Raw genomic sequence first — 16,243 nt, forward strand, 5'->3', positions numbered from 1 at the left:
AAAAAAAAAAAAAAGAATCTGACTAAAGCATCAGTACAAAAGGTATAGTTTTATGGATGAAACACATTCCTCAAATCTGCATATAAAATGAATTGGTATATACTACATCATCTAAAATATCTCAGGAAAATCCAATAACTAAACTCTTATTGTTTTTTTTAAATTACAAATTCATAGTTTGAGAAGAAGTGTTTTCCTAAGGTACACCTTCACGGAGACAGACACTCTACAATGACTTGGATAAAAAGGTCCTGTATCTTTGATAGAATATTCACTATGTCAATTTTTCAAAGTCTGGCTTAATTTTTTGTTTCTAGAGGAAATTTTAGAATCCAAGTTTCAAGTTATAACATTTCTGGGTTTTATTTTAAACCTAATGATCTCATCTATTCCCATATACCTGCGATAGAAGTGATTCAAACTTTAGTAACTGGATAGCTGAAGTACTAAGAACACTTGGTTTCTAGAAGACAATCCTTGTCTCTCAATCAGCCTGTCACCTTGCAGTATATGTAGCCTAGGTCAGGGAGTAGAAAGCTTAGTCTTAATGAGCTATTTCTGACAAAGGTCAATATAGAAACTGTGACTCTATCTAGACACAAGTGACTTCATTGCATAGACTGCATTTTAAATGTGTAATTTTATCCTGGCTCTATTTCCTCTATTAGCTGTAAATTTTATCTCTAAAACCTGCACATTACTTCATCTTTATCTCATATAACATTCAATTCTAATGCTAACAGGTGCCTATCTCTGCACTTCCGACAACTATTTTTAGTCTATCTACAGTTTTCAGCATTCCTATCCCTATAAAAATACACTACTTGTATACAAAAATAAATATATCCATTATATGCCTCTCTGACACATGATGATCCTATTCTTCATACTGCTTGATAATGTCAACTTACATATTTATCTGGCTCTACAGCTTCATGAGAAAGTTCTACTAAAAGGTTACACCCATTTTCCAAGACGTGGGTACTTCTTAAATGTTCTATGGTGATCCTCTATAATGCAGTAGTGTAACTGAACTCCTACATCCTAAAAAAGTACACAGAATGTTCACTATCTCCCCAGGGCCTTCACATGAATTAAAAGTAAGAGTATCAGTTTTCCACAAAGTAGAGTAGTCATCATTCTTATTTACCCCATCAGAAAACTAGACACACAGCCACTTCCTGGTCATTGGAAAGTGCTATTTCTCCTTTTCTCCACAGATATACTTTTGAATTTTGCTGTTTAAGGCATAACAAATACAATCAAGTTATATTTTATTGCACCTTAAATGAAACTGATAAAATTTTTACAGTCTTTCAATCTGGTCTTAATTTTGTTAGAATTCATTGTTAATTAGAAGTTCTTAAAAATCTCTTTTTATGTACTTTTTAAAATATGCTATACAGACCCCAATCTTTCCCCATTATTAAATACTCATACCACATAAGGTACTAGTACTACATAATATATTGGAAACGTACTTGTAATTAAATACATGTCTTTTTTTTTTTTTTTAAGAGACAGAGTCTCACTTTGTTGCCCTTGGTAGAGTGCTGTGGCATCACAGCTTACAGCAACCTCCAACTCTTGGGTTTAGGTGATTCTCTTGCCTCAGCCTCCTGAGTAGCTGGGACCACAGGCACCCACCACAATGCCTGGCTATTTTTTTGTTGCAGTTTGGCTGGGGCCAGATTTGAACCCGCCACCCTCAGTATGTGGGGCCCGCGCACTATTCACTGAGCCACAGGTACCGCCCAAATACACGTCTGGAGTCATTTGTGCAGTGCAATCAGCCGATGATGACATAATAAGTTTTTTGAGGGGAAGGGTTTGAGACACAGTCTCACTATGTCACTCTCAGTAGAGTGCTGTGGCATCACAGCTCACAGCAACCTCAAACTCTTGGGCTTAAGCAATTCTCTTGCCTCAGCCTCCCAAGTAACTGGGACTACAGGCCAGCACAACACCCAGCTATTTTGTTGTTTTTGTTGTTGTAGCTGTCATTGTTTGGCACACCCAGGCGAGGTTCGAACCCTCCAGCCTCCAGTGTATGTGGCTGATGCCCTAGGTGCTGAGCTACAGGCACCAAGCCAGACATCAGCAGTTTTTAAGTGCCAAATGTGAGATCAATGGACTTTTCAAGACCTTTTCCCATCAGTGGGCTGTTACTATGAATGGAAGACCACAAAGTCAAAGAGCAACCCTCACTAGTCATCTCCGGAGGTGTGAAATGGTATCTCATAGTTGCGATTTGCATTTTCCTAACAATTATAATGAACTTGAGTTAATTCTGTATATGACATGAGGTAGGGATCCAACTTCATTATTTTGTATCTAGGCATCCACCTGTATAAGCATTATTTCTTTAAAAGACATTTAACTATTTTTGGATCCTTGTCAAAAATTAGTTCACCAAAAATGTGAGGGATTATCTCCGGATCTCAACTCCATTCCACTGAGCTATAAGTCTATTCTTTGACCAGTACCATACTATCTTGATAAGTGTAGCTTTGTAGTAAGATCTGAAACGAAGAACTGTGAGTCCTCCACTTTATTCTCCTTTTCAAGATTGTTTTGGCAATCCTGGGTACCTTGCATTTCCATGTAAACTTTAGGCTCAACTTGTCAATTTCTGAAAAAAAGGAGAGCTGGTACTTTTATAGAGCTTGCATTGAATCTGTAGATTAATTTGGGATTTGGGGAGTATTGCCCACTTAATAATAGTGAGTCTTTTTTCTTTTTTTGGAGACAGTCTCTCACTCTGCCATGGCATCAGCCTAGCTCACAGCAATCTTAAACTCCTGGGCCCAAGCAATCCTCCTGTCTCAGCCTCCTGAGTACTTGGGACTACAGGTAAGCACCACCACACCAGCTAATTTTTTCTATTTTTAGAAGAGACAGAGTCTTGCTCTTGCTCAGGCTGGTCTCTAACTTTAGAGCTCAAGGGATCCTCTTGCCTTGGACTCCCAGAGTGCCAGGATTACAGGTGTGAGGCATTGTACCTGGTCGAACAATATTAAGTCTTCCAATCCATAAACATGTCTTTCCTTCTATTTAATTTTTCTTTAGTTTCTTTCAAATAATGTTTTGTAGTTTTCAGTATAAATGTCTCTCATCTTCTTGGTTAAATTTATTCTTAGGTGCTTTATTGTTTTGGATGCTGTCATAAATAAAATTGTTCTCTTGAGTCCATTTTTGGATTGTTCATTGCTGGTGTACAGAAACACAGCTGGTTTCGTGGGTCAATATTATACTCTGTAATTTTACTAAATTCATTTGTAAGTTCTAGTAGTTTTTTGTTTAGGATTTTCAATACATACTTCAAAGATATTGATGTTCTGCAACCATTAAAGTTTTACTATGAGACTGCAACATTTCAGTCCCATCTTCCGGTTCCACTTCTAATTAATTACCTTGTTACGTCTACCACATCTACGGTTAATTCCTCCACTGAAGTCTTGAATCTCTCCAAAACATTCATGAGAACTAGAATCAACTTCTTCCAAACTTCTGTTAATGTCAGAATTTTTACCTCCTCCCATAAAGCACTAATGTTCTTAATGACATTTAGAATGGTGAATCTTTTCCAGAAAGTTCTGAATTTACTTTGCCCACATCCATCAGAAGAATCACTATGTATGCAAGATATAGCCTTACAAAATATATTTCTTGAATAAGAAAATTTGAAAGTCAAAATTACTCCTTGATCCATAGGCTGCAGAAAGGATGTTTCCGCAGGCAGGAAAACAGTATTAATCTCCTTGTACATCTCCATCAGAGCTCTTGGGTGACCCATACATTGTCAATGAGCAGTAATATTTTAAAAAGAATCTTTTTATTTGAGCAGTACATCTCCATAGTGGGTTTAAAATATTCAGTACACCATGCTGTGAACATAGGTGCTGTCATCCAGGCTTTGTTGTTCCATTCACAGAACACAGGAAAAGTAGATTTAGCATCACTTGAAGGGCCCTAAAAATTTACTAATGGTAGTGAGCCCCAGCTTCACTTCCAAGTCACCAGTTACATCAGCCCCTAATAAGAGAGTGATCCTGGCCTTCGAAGCTTTGACGCCAGCCATTGACATCTCTTCTCTATGACTTCTCCTCTAGCTGGGAATGCTGTAGATGGCATCTTCTCCCAATAAGAAAGCTGTTTCATCTATGTAGGAAATCTACTGTCTAGTGTAGCCACCTCTATCAATTACTCTAGCTAGAGCTTCTAGATAACTTGCTGCAGCTTCTGCATCAGCACTTGCTACTCCACCTTGCACGTGTGTGTTATGGAGATGGCTTCTTTCCTTAAACCTCATGAACCAACTTCTGCTAGTCTCCAACTTTTCTTCTGCAGCTTCATCAGCTCTTATCCTTCACTGAATTGAAGAGAGTTAGGGCCTTGCTCTGGCTTAGGGAAATATTCTGGTGGTTTTGATCGTCTATCCAGATCACTAAAACTTTCTCCATGAGAGCATTAAGGCTGTTTTGTATTCTTACCTTTCATGTGTTCACTAGAGAAGCACCTTTAATTTCCTTCAAGAACTCTCCCTTTGTACTCACAATTTAGCTTACTGTTTTGCACAGCAGGGCTAGCTTTTAGACTATCTCAGCTTTTGACATGCCTTCCTTTTTAAAAAAAAAAAACAAAACTGATGTTTATTTTCCTCAAACTTTATTTCCATCTACTAATTTTAATCATTTCTAGCTTTTGACTTAAAGTGAGAAACATGTGACTCTTCACTTGAACACTTAGTAGCCATTGTTGGGATATTAACTGGCCTCATTTCAATATTGTTGTATCTCAAGAGATCAGGGAGGCCGGAGGAAAGGAAGAGAGACAAGGAATGGCAGGTTAGTGGAGTGTCAGAACACATATGACCTTTATCAGCTGAGTTAGTCATCTTACCCAGGCATGGTTCATGGTGCCCCAAAACAATTACAGCAATAATATCAAAGATCACTGATCACAGATCATCATAAACAGATATAATACTAATGAAAAAGTTTTAAATATTGTGAGAATTACCAAAATGTGACACATATACAGGCAGTAAGCACATGCTGTCACTGATGGCCTTGCTTAACATAGGGTTGCCACAAAGCCTCAATTTGTAAAAAATGCAATATTTGCAAAGTGCAGTAAAACCAAGTATGCCTGTGTATAAGAGTATGAAAGCGTCACATAGACATAGTTTTACTTCTTCCTTTCCCATCTGGAAGCCTTTTATTTCTTTTTCTTGTCTACTCTGAATAGAACCTCCAGTACACTGTTGACTGTAAGTCACGAAAGTTGACATCCTTGTCTTATTCCTGATCTTAGAGGGAAAACATTCAGTTTTTTATCACTGTAGGTTTTTCACAAATGCTCTTTATTAGGCTGAGGAAGTTACTCTAAAGTTATTTTCATCCTGAGACATCCTAACACCCTTTGTATTTTAGTAATAAAACAAGGCTAAGAAGTGCTTTTGATTAAACTTTTGAGACTCATAGGACCCAATTCAAAACTTTAGATTTTTAATCCATCTGCAGTTATAGGTTAATTTCAAACGTACAATAAAGGTTTGATTTCTCTAACTTCATAACTTGTCTTTAACGCAAGCAAATACCCTTTAAGTACTACTGAGATAAGAGTTGGAATGAAAGTTCTGCCAAACCAACCTTGGTTTTCCTCCCAACAAGTGTACGTTGAAAAGTATTCTACTTCCCCTCCACCTTCACCTCTACCTCTTGAATCTAAATTTCTACATCATCAGTCGTGAAAGTACCTAAAGTTCTCTAACAGGCTATAGACATCCTTGGGTAACTGTGGGTCAAAGCAAACTACTCTGGGCCGCCAGACCTCAAATCTTCACCTCTAGGATTCCCTCTGAGATCTGGGAGTACCAACCTCAACGTCTGTGGGCCATTTGTCTCCTCAAGGCCAGACCCCAGAACTTCAACAATCTTAGGCTTTAATATTTAAGACAGTCATCTGGAATTACTCTGCCATTCACTAATAGTTTAGAATCACCTACTCGAATTCTCACTGCATTTGCCCCAGTAAAAAACACTAACTCAGAACAACTTTATATGCAAGACTTTAGAACCAAACTAACAACAACAAAAAAAGCAATTTCTGACATGAACATGTTATGCATAAAGTAGAAAAACTTAAAGACTATGAATTACTTTAGGAATGTCTTCTTAGAATGAAGACAAAATTAAATTACCCTTTTAATAATGAGTTATTTTCTTCACATAAGATCACATGCAAAGGCAGATTAAAGATAAAGCCAAAATTCTACCTACATTAAAGGATCTCGAAGCTAGGCTAACTTTTTTTTCCTCTAAAAAACTAACAATACAGTCATAAATATTTTAACTATTCCTATGCTGCCTTTTTGCTATTTGGCTAAGATGTCTCCCCACTCTCTTTAAAGCTTCCTGTGTCTACCAAAATTTTGGTTTTTTCCAGATAATAGCCGATAACTTTTGGAAGTAGGGTAAGAGTTATTAAATTTGATTTTTTTCTCTGGCACTAACCCTCTGTCATGCTACTAAATGTACTAATATTGATAAAAATCTGTTTAAAAACAAATATATCTTGGAAAAATTAACGGTACATCAACTTTCAATGATGTCTCAGGGGAAAGAGTGTAAGAGGGAGAAAAAAGGGAAGAAAAGAGAAGGGGAAAGAAATAATTTAAGTAATAAAGAATGTCCATTAGCCCTTCTAGGGCTATCAGAAGAAGATGAGGTAACCATGCCTCATGCGAAGTGGGGTAGGAAACTGGTCTGAAAGTCCTAGATCTAAGTAAAAAATAGGGGAAAAAGACCTTTACTGGAGATTGCATACAACCAAGGTGATAAAGCACTCGTGTTACACCTGTGTCACAGTCAGATGCTACATTAAACAACTTACAGAGCATATCAAAATAATACCATGGGGGCGGCACCTGTGGCTCAAAGGAGTAGGGCACCGGCCCCATATGCTGGAAGTAGCAGGTTTAGACCCAGTCCCGGCCAAAAACTGCCAAAAAAAAAAAAGTAATACTAGGGGTGATACACAAAAACATTGTCTGTGAGGTTTTATAAAAGGTTATCAGTAAGTCAGAAATGAATGTGCATTAAACAAAATTTAATCAAAGATTTTAAAAGCTCCATTCCAAATACAAAATTGCAGATGAATTTTACTTTTGTTTTTTCTGTAATTAGCTCCATAGTTGAGTACCTCCCTACACTGACCTAAGCTGGTCTTTAAGCTGACCTAATTTTCACAGACCAGACATGCACCACATGTATGTACAGTTCAGTAGGCCTAGTTCATTATGTTGATCACCTCCGTGTGCTGACCAGTCCTTTGGGTGGTCCACTTATAGAGGTTCTACTGTAGTTACTAAAAGAAGTCTCTTTATTCCAACATTAGAGGTTTTTGCCAAGTTTTCAGTGGGGGTCTCTCAAGAAGCACATTCAGTGGGTGAAGGAATTATAAAAGCCACATATTTATCAGTATTTAACACATGACCCAACATATCCTCTAGGCTCTAAGTTAGAGTAAACTCCAATATAAGGTTTTCTTTTTAGAATCTTCAGAGCTGTCATTTCTTAGTCTTTTCGGCTATGTTTAACTAGTCGGATACTTCCTTTAATCCATCCAGGTCTTTAATATACCAAATATATAACACATAAAAGAGACTCCTTAAAATGGAGGCTTTTCTGCTGAACTGCTTTGCCATAACTAGCAGAATGTCTGTGACTAGATGACTGGACTTTGAGCTCCAGTTTTGCCCTTCACTCAATATTAAAACCATCATCTACTGTGCAAGCACCGAATGCCAGGCACTGAGAGTAAAACACTGAACAAAAAAATATTCTTGGCTTTGAGGCAGGTGGAGTCACTTGGCAGAAAGGGACATGAACAAATAATTACAGTGCTACCTCATCAGTCTTACAATGGGAGATATGAACAGAACACTGCACAAACCAAGTGGTAAAAGCCACTACGTCTGCCTGAAAGACTATGCTAACCCCTTTCCAGAGGGGAAACATTTAAACTCATGTGAGGCAGTTAGCTAGTCACTCTATTTTTTAAAAAAGTTGAAGGTCATAAGATCTTGTTTTTGAAAAATGGCTGGTGCAGACAATTCTAGTTTGTTGGTTATTGATCAAATCTCTATACCAAAAAAAGAATATTTGACTCCTACAATTCTCATGTTCTTCCTATATTCCTTTTCTCAGTTAATGGTAATACCATCTAAAACTTACCTGCAGCCAACTAATAGCCAATTTCTACTAATTCTATTCCATACTCTCTGTCTACTTCTGTCTCTACATCCACCATCATCTCTTTACTCGGATCACTCCAATAGCCTTCAAAAGGATTTTCATGTCTCCTGTATCCCCTGTTCCAACCAACCAATTCTTCACCCTGTAACCAAAGTTCTTTCCAAAACTCATAGCTGATAATATGACAAGCCACCTTAAAGTCATTCAACTGTTCTCTACTGGTTTCCAGAAAAGTTCAAACTCTTCAGCAACATTAACAAGACTCTTCAAAATCTAGCCTGGCTTATTAAACTTAATGCTACAATCTTTTATACTCATACTGACCATCTTGCAGTTTCCTCAGTAGGTGAGTTCACTCACCATCCTCAGCAGAGCCTTCCAAGACTCCCTTCAAAGGGCATTAGGTGACCTTTCAAAATAATCCTTCAGTACCCTCTAGGACCCTCTGCTTCTCTATTACCATACTTACCACTTTATACAATAATTACCGTGTGGTAATTACCTCTGAGTTCCTTAAGGACAGAAACTATCTTACACATTTCGCTATGTCCTATGTAAAGCATTGTCTGTGCCTGGCACTGACATATTATTCATGTTTGAGAAATGTATGTTGAATACATGAATGAGAGAATGAATGAGTAAATAAGTTACAAAGAGAAAAATTCAATGCCTTCCAATTTGTCACATTTATTCCCTACTCTTCAGAACCCTTATCCTTTAATAAGACCATATTTAAACCATAAGCTTAACACAATTAACCTGTCTTCAGAGACAGAAATAAAGGCAATTATCTCATAAACTCAAAATTTAAATAAGCTTTAAAAATATATTTCTTCCAGTTTAGATAGTATAACTTTGCTATTTAAGTCATATTTTGGACAAATACATATATGTATCAGAATCATAATAGGGCTATGCATTTGAAAAATAAAATAACAGCTACATATGCACTATAACCACTATTTTCACAGGTAAAACAATTACCTGTTTGGGTTTTATATGAATTTTTGTAGAGATGGGAAAGCCTTGGAGATCTAGTCAATATGGCGAGTCTTTAGGCAGAGACCAAGAGAGGGCCAGTTATTTACCCAAGTTCCCATAGTTGATTTATAAATGCAGGCAGGACTTAAGCTCAGATGTCCCAGTCTGGAGGCCTGTGCTTATACTACCAAATCATGGTACCTTCCAATCATCTTTAATAAATTCTAGAACAAGCCCTGGCACATAGCAGCTGTTGAATGAATGAACAATCAAGCATAGAGTACTGAAAATATTATGCCTGGGACTTTGTTAGACATCTTCATACTTATCAGGAAATTTCATCCTCCCAATAATTTTATGGGATAGACCATTTACAGACCAAGAAACCAAGGTTCCAAAAAAGTAACAGCTTACACAGTATGCATGCTTATTGAGTGATAAAGCCAGGTCACAGCTCAAATCTTCAGAACATCTAACTAAACATCATTGAAAGCTATACCTTATCACTGACTCACCGATTCTTTTCCAGCTCATTGTGTGTAGATCTAAAAAGAAAAAAAATAAAATAAAGAGCATTAGCCATGCTTTGTTGCTAAGGCTATAGAAACGGGGAATAGTTTAGTTACTGCTATACCCCACCCAGTGAATTTATTTAACATTGCAATATATGGTCTTATTTCAATCATATCACTCATTAAGAGGAAATAGTCTACATTCATTAGGACCGTGCGTTCAGATATAGTGTTTTCGGTTAACAATGGAGTTTCATTGTTATTTTATTAAAAGTAATACTAGCATCTGTGCTCCTGCCTACTTCTAATATCCTACACTTCGTTGATCTATAGACATTATATAAAACATTTTAACTTAAACATAATCCCATTTTTGTTTAAAAAGAAAAAAAAAGTGTGTGTCCTTCTATGTTCTCTTCTATCTCCACTTACTCATTCCTGAATGTAAAATAAAAGTTCTGGCTAGCACAGAAGCTGAAACAGGTTTGCTTTATAGCTCACCGATTCAGACAAATCCAAGCTTTCCTGTCTTTTGTGTAAAACACAACAAGAATTTATACAAGGAAGAAAAAATATATGAATATAAATAACGAAAAGAAGATATATTAGTAAGATCAAGAAACATGATTTATAAGACTGGACCATATAGCCAAGGGGTTTTTCGGGTGATATTTTTCATTTTGCTTTTCAGTATTTTCATTTTGGTTTTCAGATTTTTTTTTTTCTCAGTTTTTGGCCAGGGCTAGGTTTGAACCCACCACCTCCAGTATATGGGGCCAGCACCCCACTTCTTTGAGCCATAGGCGCCGCCTGGTTTTCAGAGTTTTTGTTTTTTCAGACAGGTTCTTGGCTGTTGCCCAGACTAGGAGTGCAGTGATGTAATCATTAGGGCTCAAGTGATCCTCCCACCTCAGCCTCCCTAGTAGCTAAGATTACAGGTGTGCACTATCACACCAGGCTAATTTTTCTATTTTCTGTAGACTTGGGATCTTGCTTTTCTCAGGCTGGTCTCAATCGCCTGGCCTAAAGTATTCCTCTTGCCTCAGCCTCCCAAAGTGCTAGGATTACAGGCGTCAGCTACCACACCTGGCCACTCTGTTAAAAGAATAATAGTAATAATACTTTCATCTAATGAATGAGCACAGTGTCTGCTAAAAAATGGGCTAAGAAGTTAAAACATATTATCTCGTTTTAGCCCTGAAACAATCTTTGTTTTATAAACAGGAATACTGACGCTCTGAAAGGTCAAGAAACACACTCCTGTCCTGAGAGTGTAAGTAGCAGCCATAATTCAAGCCCAGGTCTATCCTGCAACTCCAAATTCTTAACCACCTAGTGAGAAGCAACACTGAATATAGGTTAGGGCACAGAGTCGAAGGCCAGACTGACTGGATTCAAATACTGTGCGGCTTTGGTAAGGTCTCTTCATTTCTGTGTTCAGTTCCCTCATCTATGATATAGGAAAAATGCCTCATACGACTGTTTTAACAGCAAAATGTAATAAACTCTACATAAAGTTAGCTACTGTTAAATGAGTAACTAGTATCACTTTTGCTATAATTTAACATTTACAACAACAGAAATTTTATAAAGGAGAATTTAAGTTTCTGTCACAATAACTAAAACTTTAATCATTTTATATATTCTAGTCAATGTTAGATTTCTTCAGAATATTACATTACTGTTTGCTTTAAACCCGATATATTATTCTAATGGAAATTTAATAACCAGATCCCCACACCTTGACAAGAAGAGTATTTTTGCCAGCCTCATAATCTGGGGAAATGTTACCCACTGTCTTAGTTCAAGAGCCAAAGACTTGAGTTGTTCTCTCTCATCCACCATTTGCCTTATCAGCAGTTTTCATAAAGTCCAGTGCCATGGGATGAGGACATAGGATGAAAAAGACTACTCATTTGAAAGAGATTATCTTAATAAAAGGACTTTTCCCTCAAAGGGGATAAAAAGAGTCTTAGGATGTTTCAAGAGTTCACCCGGGGAAGGGGAGGGGAGGGGAGAAGAGCGGCTGGGTGGTAGGAGGGTGCCCGGAAAGATCACCTATATATCTGTCTAACAAGGGTATAAGTGAACTTTTCTAGAACTAGAATATAAATGTTTTGACACAATGACTAAGCAAATGACATGAAATCTATGTGAACCAGCTTGATGAAAGTATTTCAAATTGTATATGAAAACACTACACTGTACCCCATGTTTGCATTAATGTATACAGCTATCATTTAATTAAAAAAAAAAAAAGCGTTCACCCAAGGCCCAGCACCCTGCAGTACAGTGGTTAGAGCACCAGCCACATACACCGAGGCTAGTGGGTTCGAATCCAGCCCGGGCCAACTAATCAACTGTAACAAAAAAATAGCCCAGCACTGTGGCGGGCGCCTGTGGTCCCAGCTACTTGGGAGCCTGAGGCAAGAGAACTGCCTTAAGCCCAAGAGTTGGAGGTTGCTGTGAGGTAAGAGAATTGCCTTAAGCCCAAGAGTTGGAGGCTGCTGTAAGCTGTGACACCACAGCACTCTACCAAGGGCAACATAGTGAGACTCTGTCTCAAAAAAAAAAAAAAAAAGAGTTCACACAAATTAACAGCAGGTATATGTACAATTCAGATAGAAGAAACTATAAGAACATAAAAATTATAGTTTAACAGAGACCCAGTTCAAAACTCAATAAAGTACAACAAAACCTTTATCAGCATATATTTATGAAATTCTTTCTTGTCTGAATGAAATGTTAAAGTAAACCAGCACATTAAAAGAGAGAAAAGACGGCTCGGCGCCTGTGGCTCAAGCAGCTAAGGCGCCAGCCACATACACCTAAGATGGCGGGTTAGAATCCCCAGCCCAGGCTGCCAAACAACAATAATGGCTGCAACCAAAAAATGGCCAGGCGTTGTGGCGGGTGCCTGTGGTCCCAGCTGCTTGGGAGGCTGAGGCAGGAGACTCGCTTGAGCCCATGAGTTGGAGGTTGCTGTGAGCGTGATGCCATGGCACTCTACCCAGGGGGATAGCTTGAGGCTCCGTCTCAAAAAAAAAAAAAAAAAAGAGAGAAAAGACATATAAAAGAGATTTAAAAGAAAAGGTATCATTCAAAATTTGAATGAGCAATCAATAATGAGATTTCCCACCCCCTCTTGGTTGAACAAGTTTTGTTTTAATTGTCTTATTGAGACAACAAAAGGACAACAAAAACAATGCATAAATAAAATACTAGAGAACATGGAAACATTATATTTAGAGATGAGCAGACTGTTTACCATAAACCTATTCTAAACAGTCTGGCAATCCCACCGACAGCCATAAATGCAAGAGATAATATACCCAACAATAACCAATTGTTGAATTCCAATATTATATTGAGCCTATCATCAAAACTAGATCCCAAAGAACATAATCTGACCCACTGCTGTGAACAAAATTAAAACAGCAGGTTCTTCCTACCTCTGTCAAACAGATTTTTCTTTATTATTTATCTTTAAAAAAAAAAAAACTAAGAATATAAACGTTTTCACCAAACCAGGAAAATGCATGCCACATTTAGCTACAAAACCAGCAAACTGAACAAGATTTCCAAATAACAATAAGGAAAATGATCAGAAATATATCATTCCCATATTGCCATGTTCTTCCAATTTTTTTTAAATGCATCAATAGTGTTTACTCCTACTCTGATGGGTTTCTGCCTATAATAGCAAATCAACAAATACAGAATACCTTCAAGTTCAAGGCTGTCTTAGGCTACAAGAAATCAAAGACAGTCTCCAGTTGGTAAATGAAGACACAGATAGGAATAATTATAACTTGAGACAAAATAAACATACAAAGAAAAGTTCAAAGTATTGAGTTCAAAGGAGGTAAAATTTACTTACAAATGGGCTATAAGGAAAATTTTAGAAAAAGTAGCATTTGGTCTGGGGGTTAAATGACAGGCACACGTACTACACAAGCAGATTCTGCAACTGCCAAAGAGGTGCCACTCCAAGGGAAAGAAGTAAGATAAGCAAACAAGCAGAGTTGTGAAATCCAAAGCAAAATCCTCAATGTAGAGAGATCATAAAAACCCACAGTGTTAGAGGGGGAAAGTCCTGAATTTAATACTAACTCTGTCACTCACACTAGCTGTGTAACACTAGGACATTTTATTTAACCTCTCTGATTTAGTTTCCTCATTTATAAAACTGCAGTATCACCCCATACCTTGGGTAGGTTACTGTGAGAATTAAGAGAAAAAAATACGTAGAAGCATCTAGCACATAATAAGTGTTCAATAAACATTAGCTGTTAGTATTTTTAACAAGACTAAAAATATACTACCCAAAACATTGAGTGTACTACATTGGACAACAAATTGATAGGTTCTCAATAACACTTAGAATCAGCCTGGAAATAAACAAGCAACCAACCAACCAGCTACAATCCTGAAAGAGAAAATAAATGACAGGTGACTGAAGCTACATCATGTAGCCAGCCATGAGGACAAAAGGTTTAGGAGTGTGAAAAGAGAGAAAGATGCCAAATTATGTAAGTATACAGAGAAAACAGTAATCCAAACAGTGCTGGCAATAGCGTATCACACACTAGCATACTCAGGAACAAGCCCTGTGCTTCTCTGAGCCTGTGTGTCCAACTAAGCCCATCCAATAATGTGCCACTGACATATTCAATTATGATAAATTCCCTGTAAGGCTGAGATGTGCTGAATAATCCATCTGGTTAGCACACTTTTCTTCTCCAAATAAAATACACCTCTGACAGCAAACACTAACCAACTGTCTCCCCTTCAGACACCCTTATTCTGAATGCTTAACAACTTACAAGGACAGAGAGAAAGACCTTTCTAACAACTCATCATTGAATCGCAGGTAATCTTTTTCACAAATAACATCCCCCTAAGAAAGACATCCTAATGTATTCTCCATTTGAATGGGAGTCGTTCCCTGACTACAATATAACTCTAATACATAACTAAATCCTTTAGGGTGTAGTTGGTGGCAGTCAATGAAGCACAGAATTGAAACCGCAAGAAATGGTCGAGTTTGGCTCAAGTATACTGACACCATGGAAGAAAAGTAAAAGCCGCCATTCCTAGAATTAAATCACTTACTTCTAGATAAAAGGTCTCTGTCTTTGTTGAGTTAAGGTGCCAATTGCCAATTTGCTAACATTTTCATTTTGGTTACTTTTTAATTCCAAAGTGCCTCATGGATGTTGCCCTCCATACAATGAGAAGAACACATTTAATTAAACTAAAGGAGTATCTTCTAAACAGTATCCTAAAGCTTACAATTTATAAACATATATTCAAAGGGCAAGAGAAACAAAAATTTCAGCTATAGCAGAGCAAGGGTCTCCCAAGTGTGTACCCAAAGGAAGTTGAGAAAGAAAATCTACTAGAATCACAACAGTAAAACTTCTATTTATATTTATTATTACTCTTCTTTCAAAATGGTAGTTTTGCACATTTGTTTCCATCAAAAGGTACATCTCATTTTTAAAATGTGTAACAGACAGTAAAACTTGGAATATTATAAACTCTTAGCAAAAATTCCTCATAAGAAATGCATTGCTGCTTCCTTAACAATGACAACCACAATAACTAAGCCCACAAAGAGCTAGTATCAAAAAAGGATGCACAATAGTAACTATAATACAAAGTTTAGACTTTTCAACAAATGGTGCTGGAACAATTGAATGTCCATTTGCAAAAAAAAAAAAGAAAGGAAGAAACTTCAACACTTTCCTAGACTGTCTACAAAAAATTAACTCGAAATCAGTTTTCAGTCTAAATGTAATGCCTAACACTATAAAACTAACGGAAGAAAACAAATTTTTTGTGATTTTGAGTTATGCAAAGATTTCTTAAGACACAGAAACATGAACCATAACAGACAAGCATGACAAATTGGAATTCATCAAAACAAAAAAACCTGTTCTTCAAAACACAGTTAAGAAAACACCAAAGACAAACCACTGAGTAGGAGAAAAATACTTGCAAAACATATATGTAATAAAGACTTGTATCCAGAATTTACAAAGAACTCTTATAACTCAATAACAAACTCAGTAAAAACCAAACAAACAAGAAAAGCCAAAAGATTTGGACACTTCACCAAAAAAGATCTATCAGTAGCAAACAACCATACAAAAAGATGCTCAAGATCATAAGCCATATAAAGAAAACACAAATTAAAACATAGATACTATGACACATCCATTAGAATAAGTAAAATTAAGAAGACTGATAGGCTTGGCACCTGTAGCTCAGCAGCTAGGGCACCAGCCACAAACACTGGAGCTAGCAGTTTCAAATCCAGCCCGGGCCTGCCAAATGACAACTACAACCAACAGCCAGGCGTTGTGGCAGGCACCTGTAGTCCCAGCTACTTGGGAGGCTGAGGAAAGAGAATCAGTTGAGCCCAAGAATTGGAGGTTGCTGTGAGCTGTGATGCATGCCAAAGCACTCTACTGACATAGTGAC

The 16,243-nt window shown here is 37.2% G+C and overlaps 1 protein-coding gene across 2 annotated transcripts in view; it reads right to left on the reverse strand.

The window, feature by feature from the left end:
• MXI1 (MAX interactor 1, dimerization protein) overlaps positions 1-16,243 on the reverse strand; it is a 77,854-nt gene that overhangs the window by 29,375 nt on the left and 32,236 nt on the right. For both annotated transcript variants that reach the window (XM_003787178.3, XM_003787179.2), the window contains exon 3: positions 9,758-9,787. In XM_003787178.3, coding sequence (XP_003787226.1) covers positions 9,758-9,787 — 30 coding nt within the window. The remainder of the gene's footprint in view (positions 1-9,757; positions 9,788-16,243) is intronic.

This window comes from Otolemur garnettii, unplaced genomic scaffold (genome assembly GCF_000181295.1).
Source record: "Otolemur garnettii isolate 467f Iridium unplaced genomic scaffold, OtoGar3 scaffold00021, whole genome shotgun sequence".
Classification (NCBI taxonomy): Eukaryota; Metazoa; Chordata; class Mammalia; order Primates; family Galagidae; genus Otolemur; species Otolemur garnettii.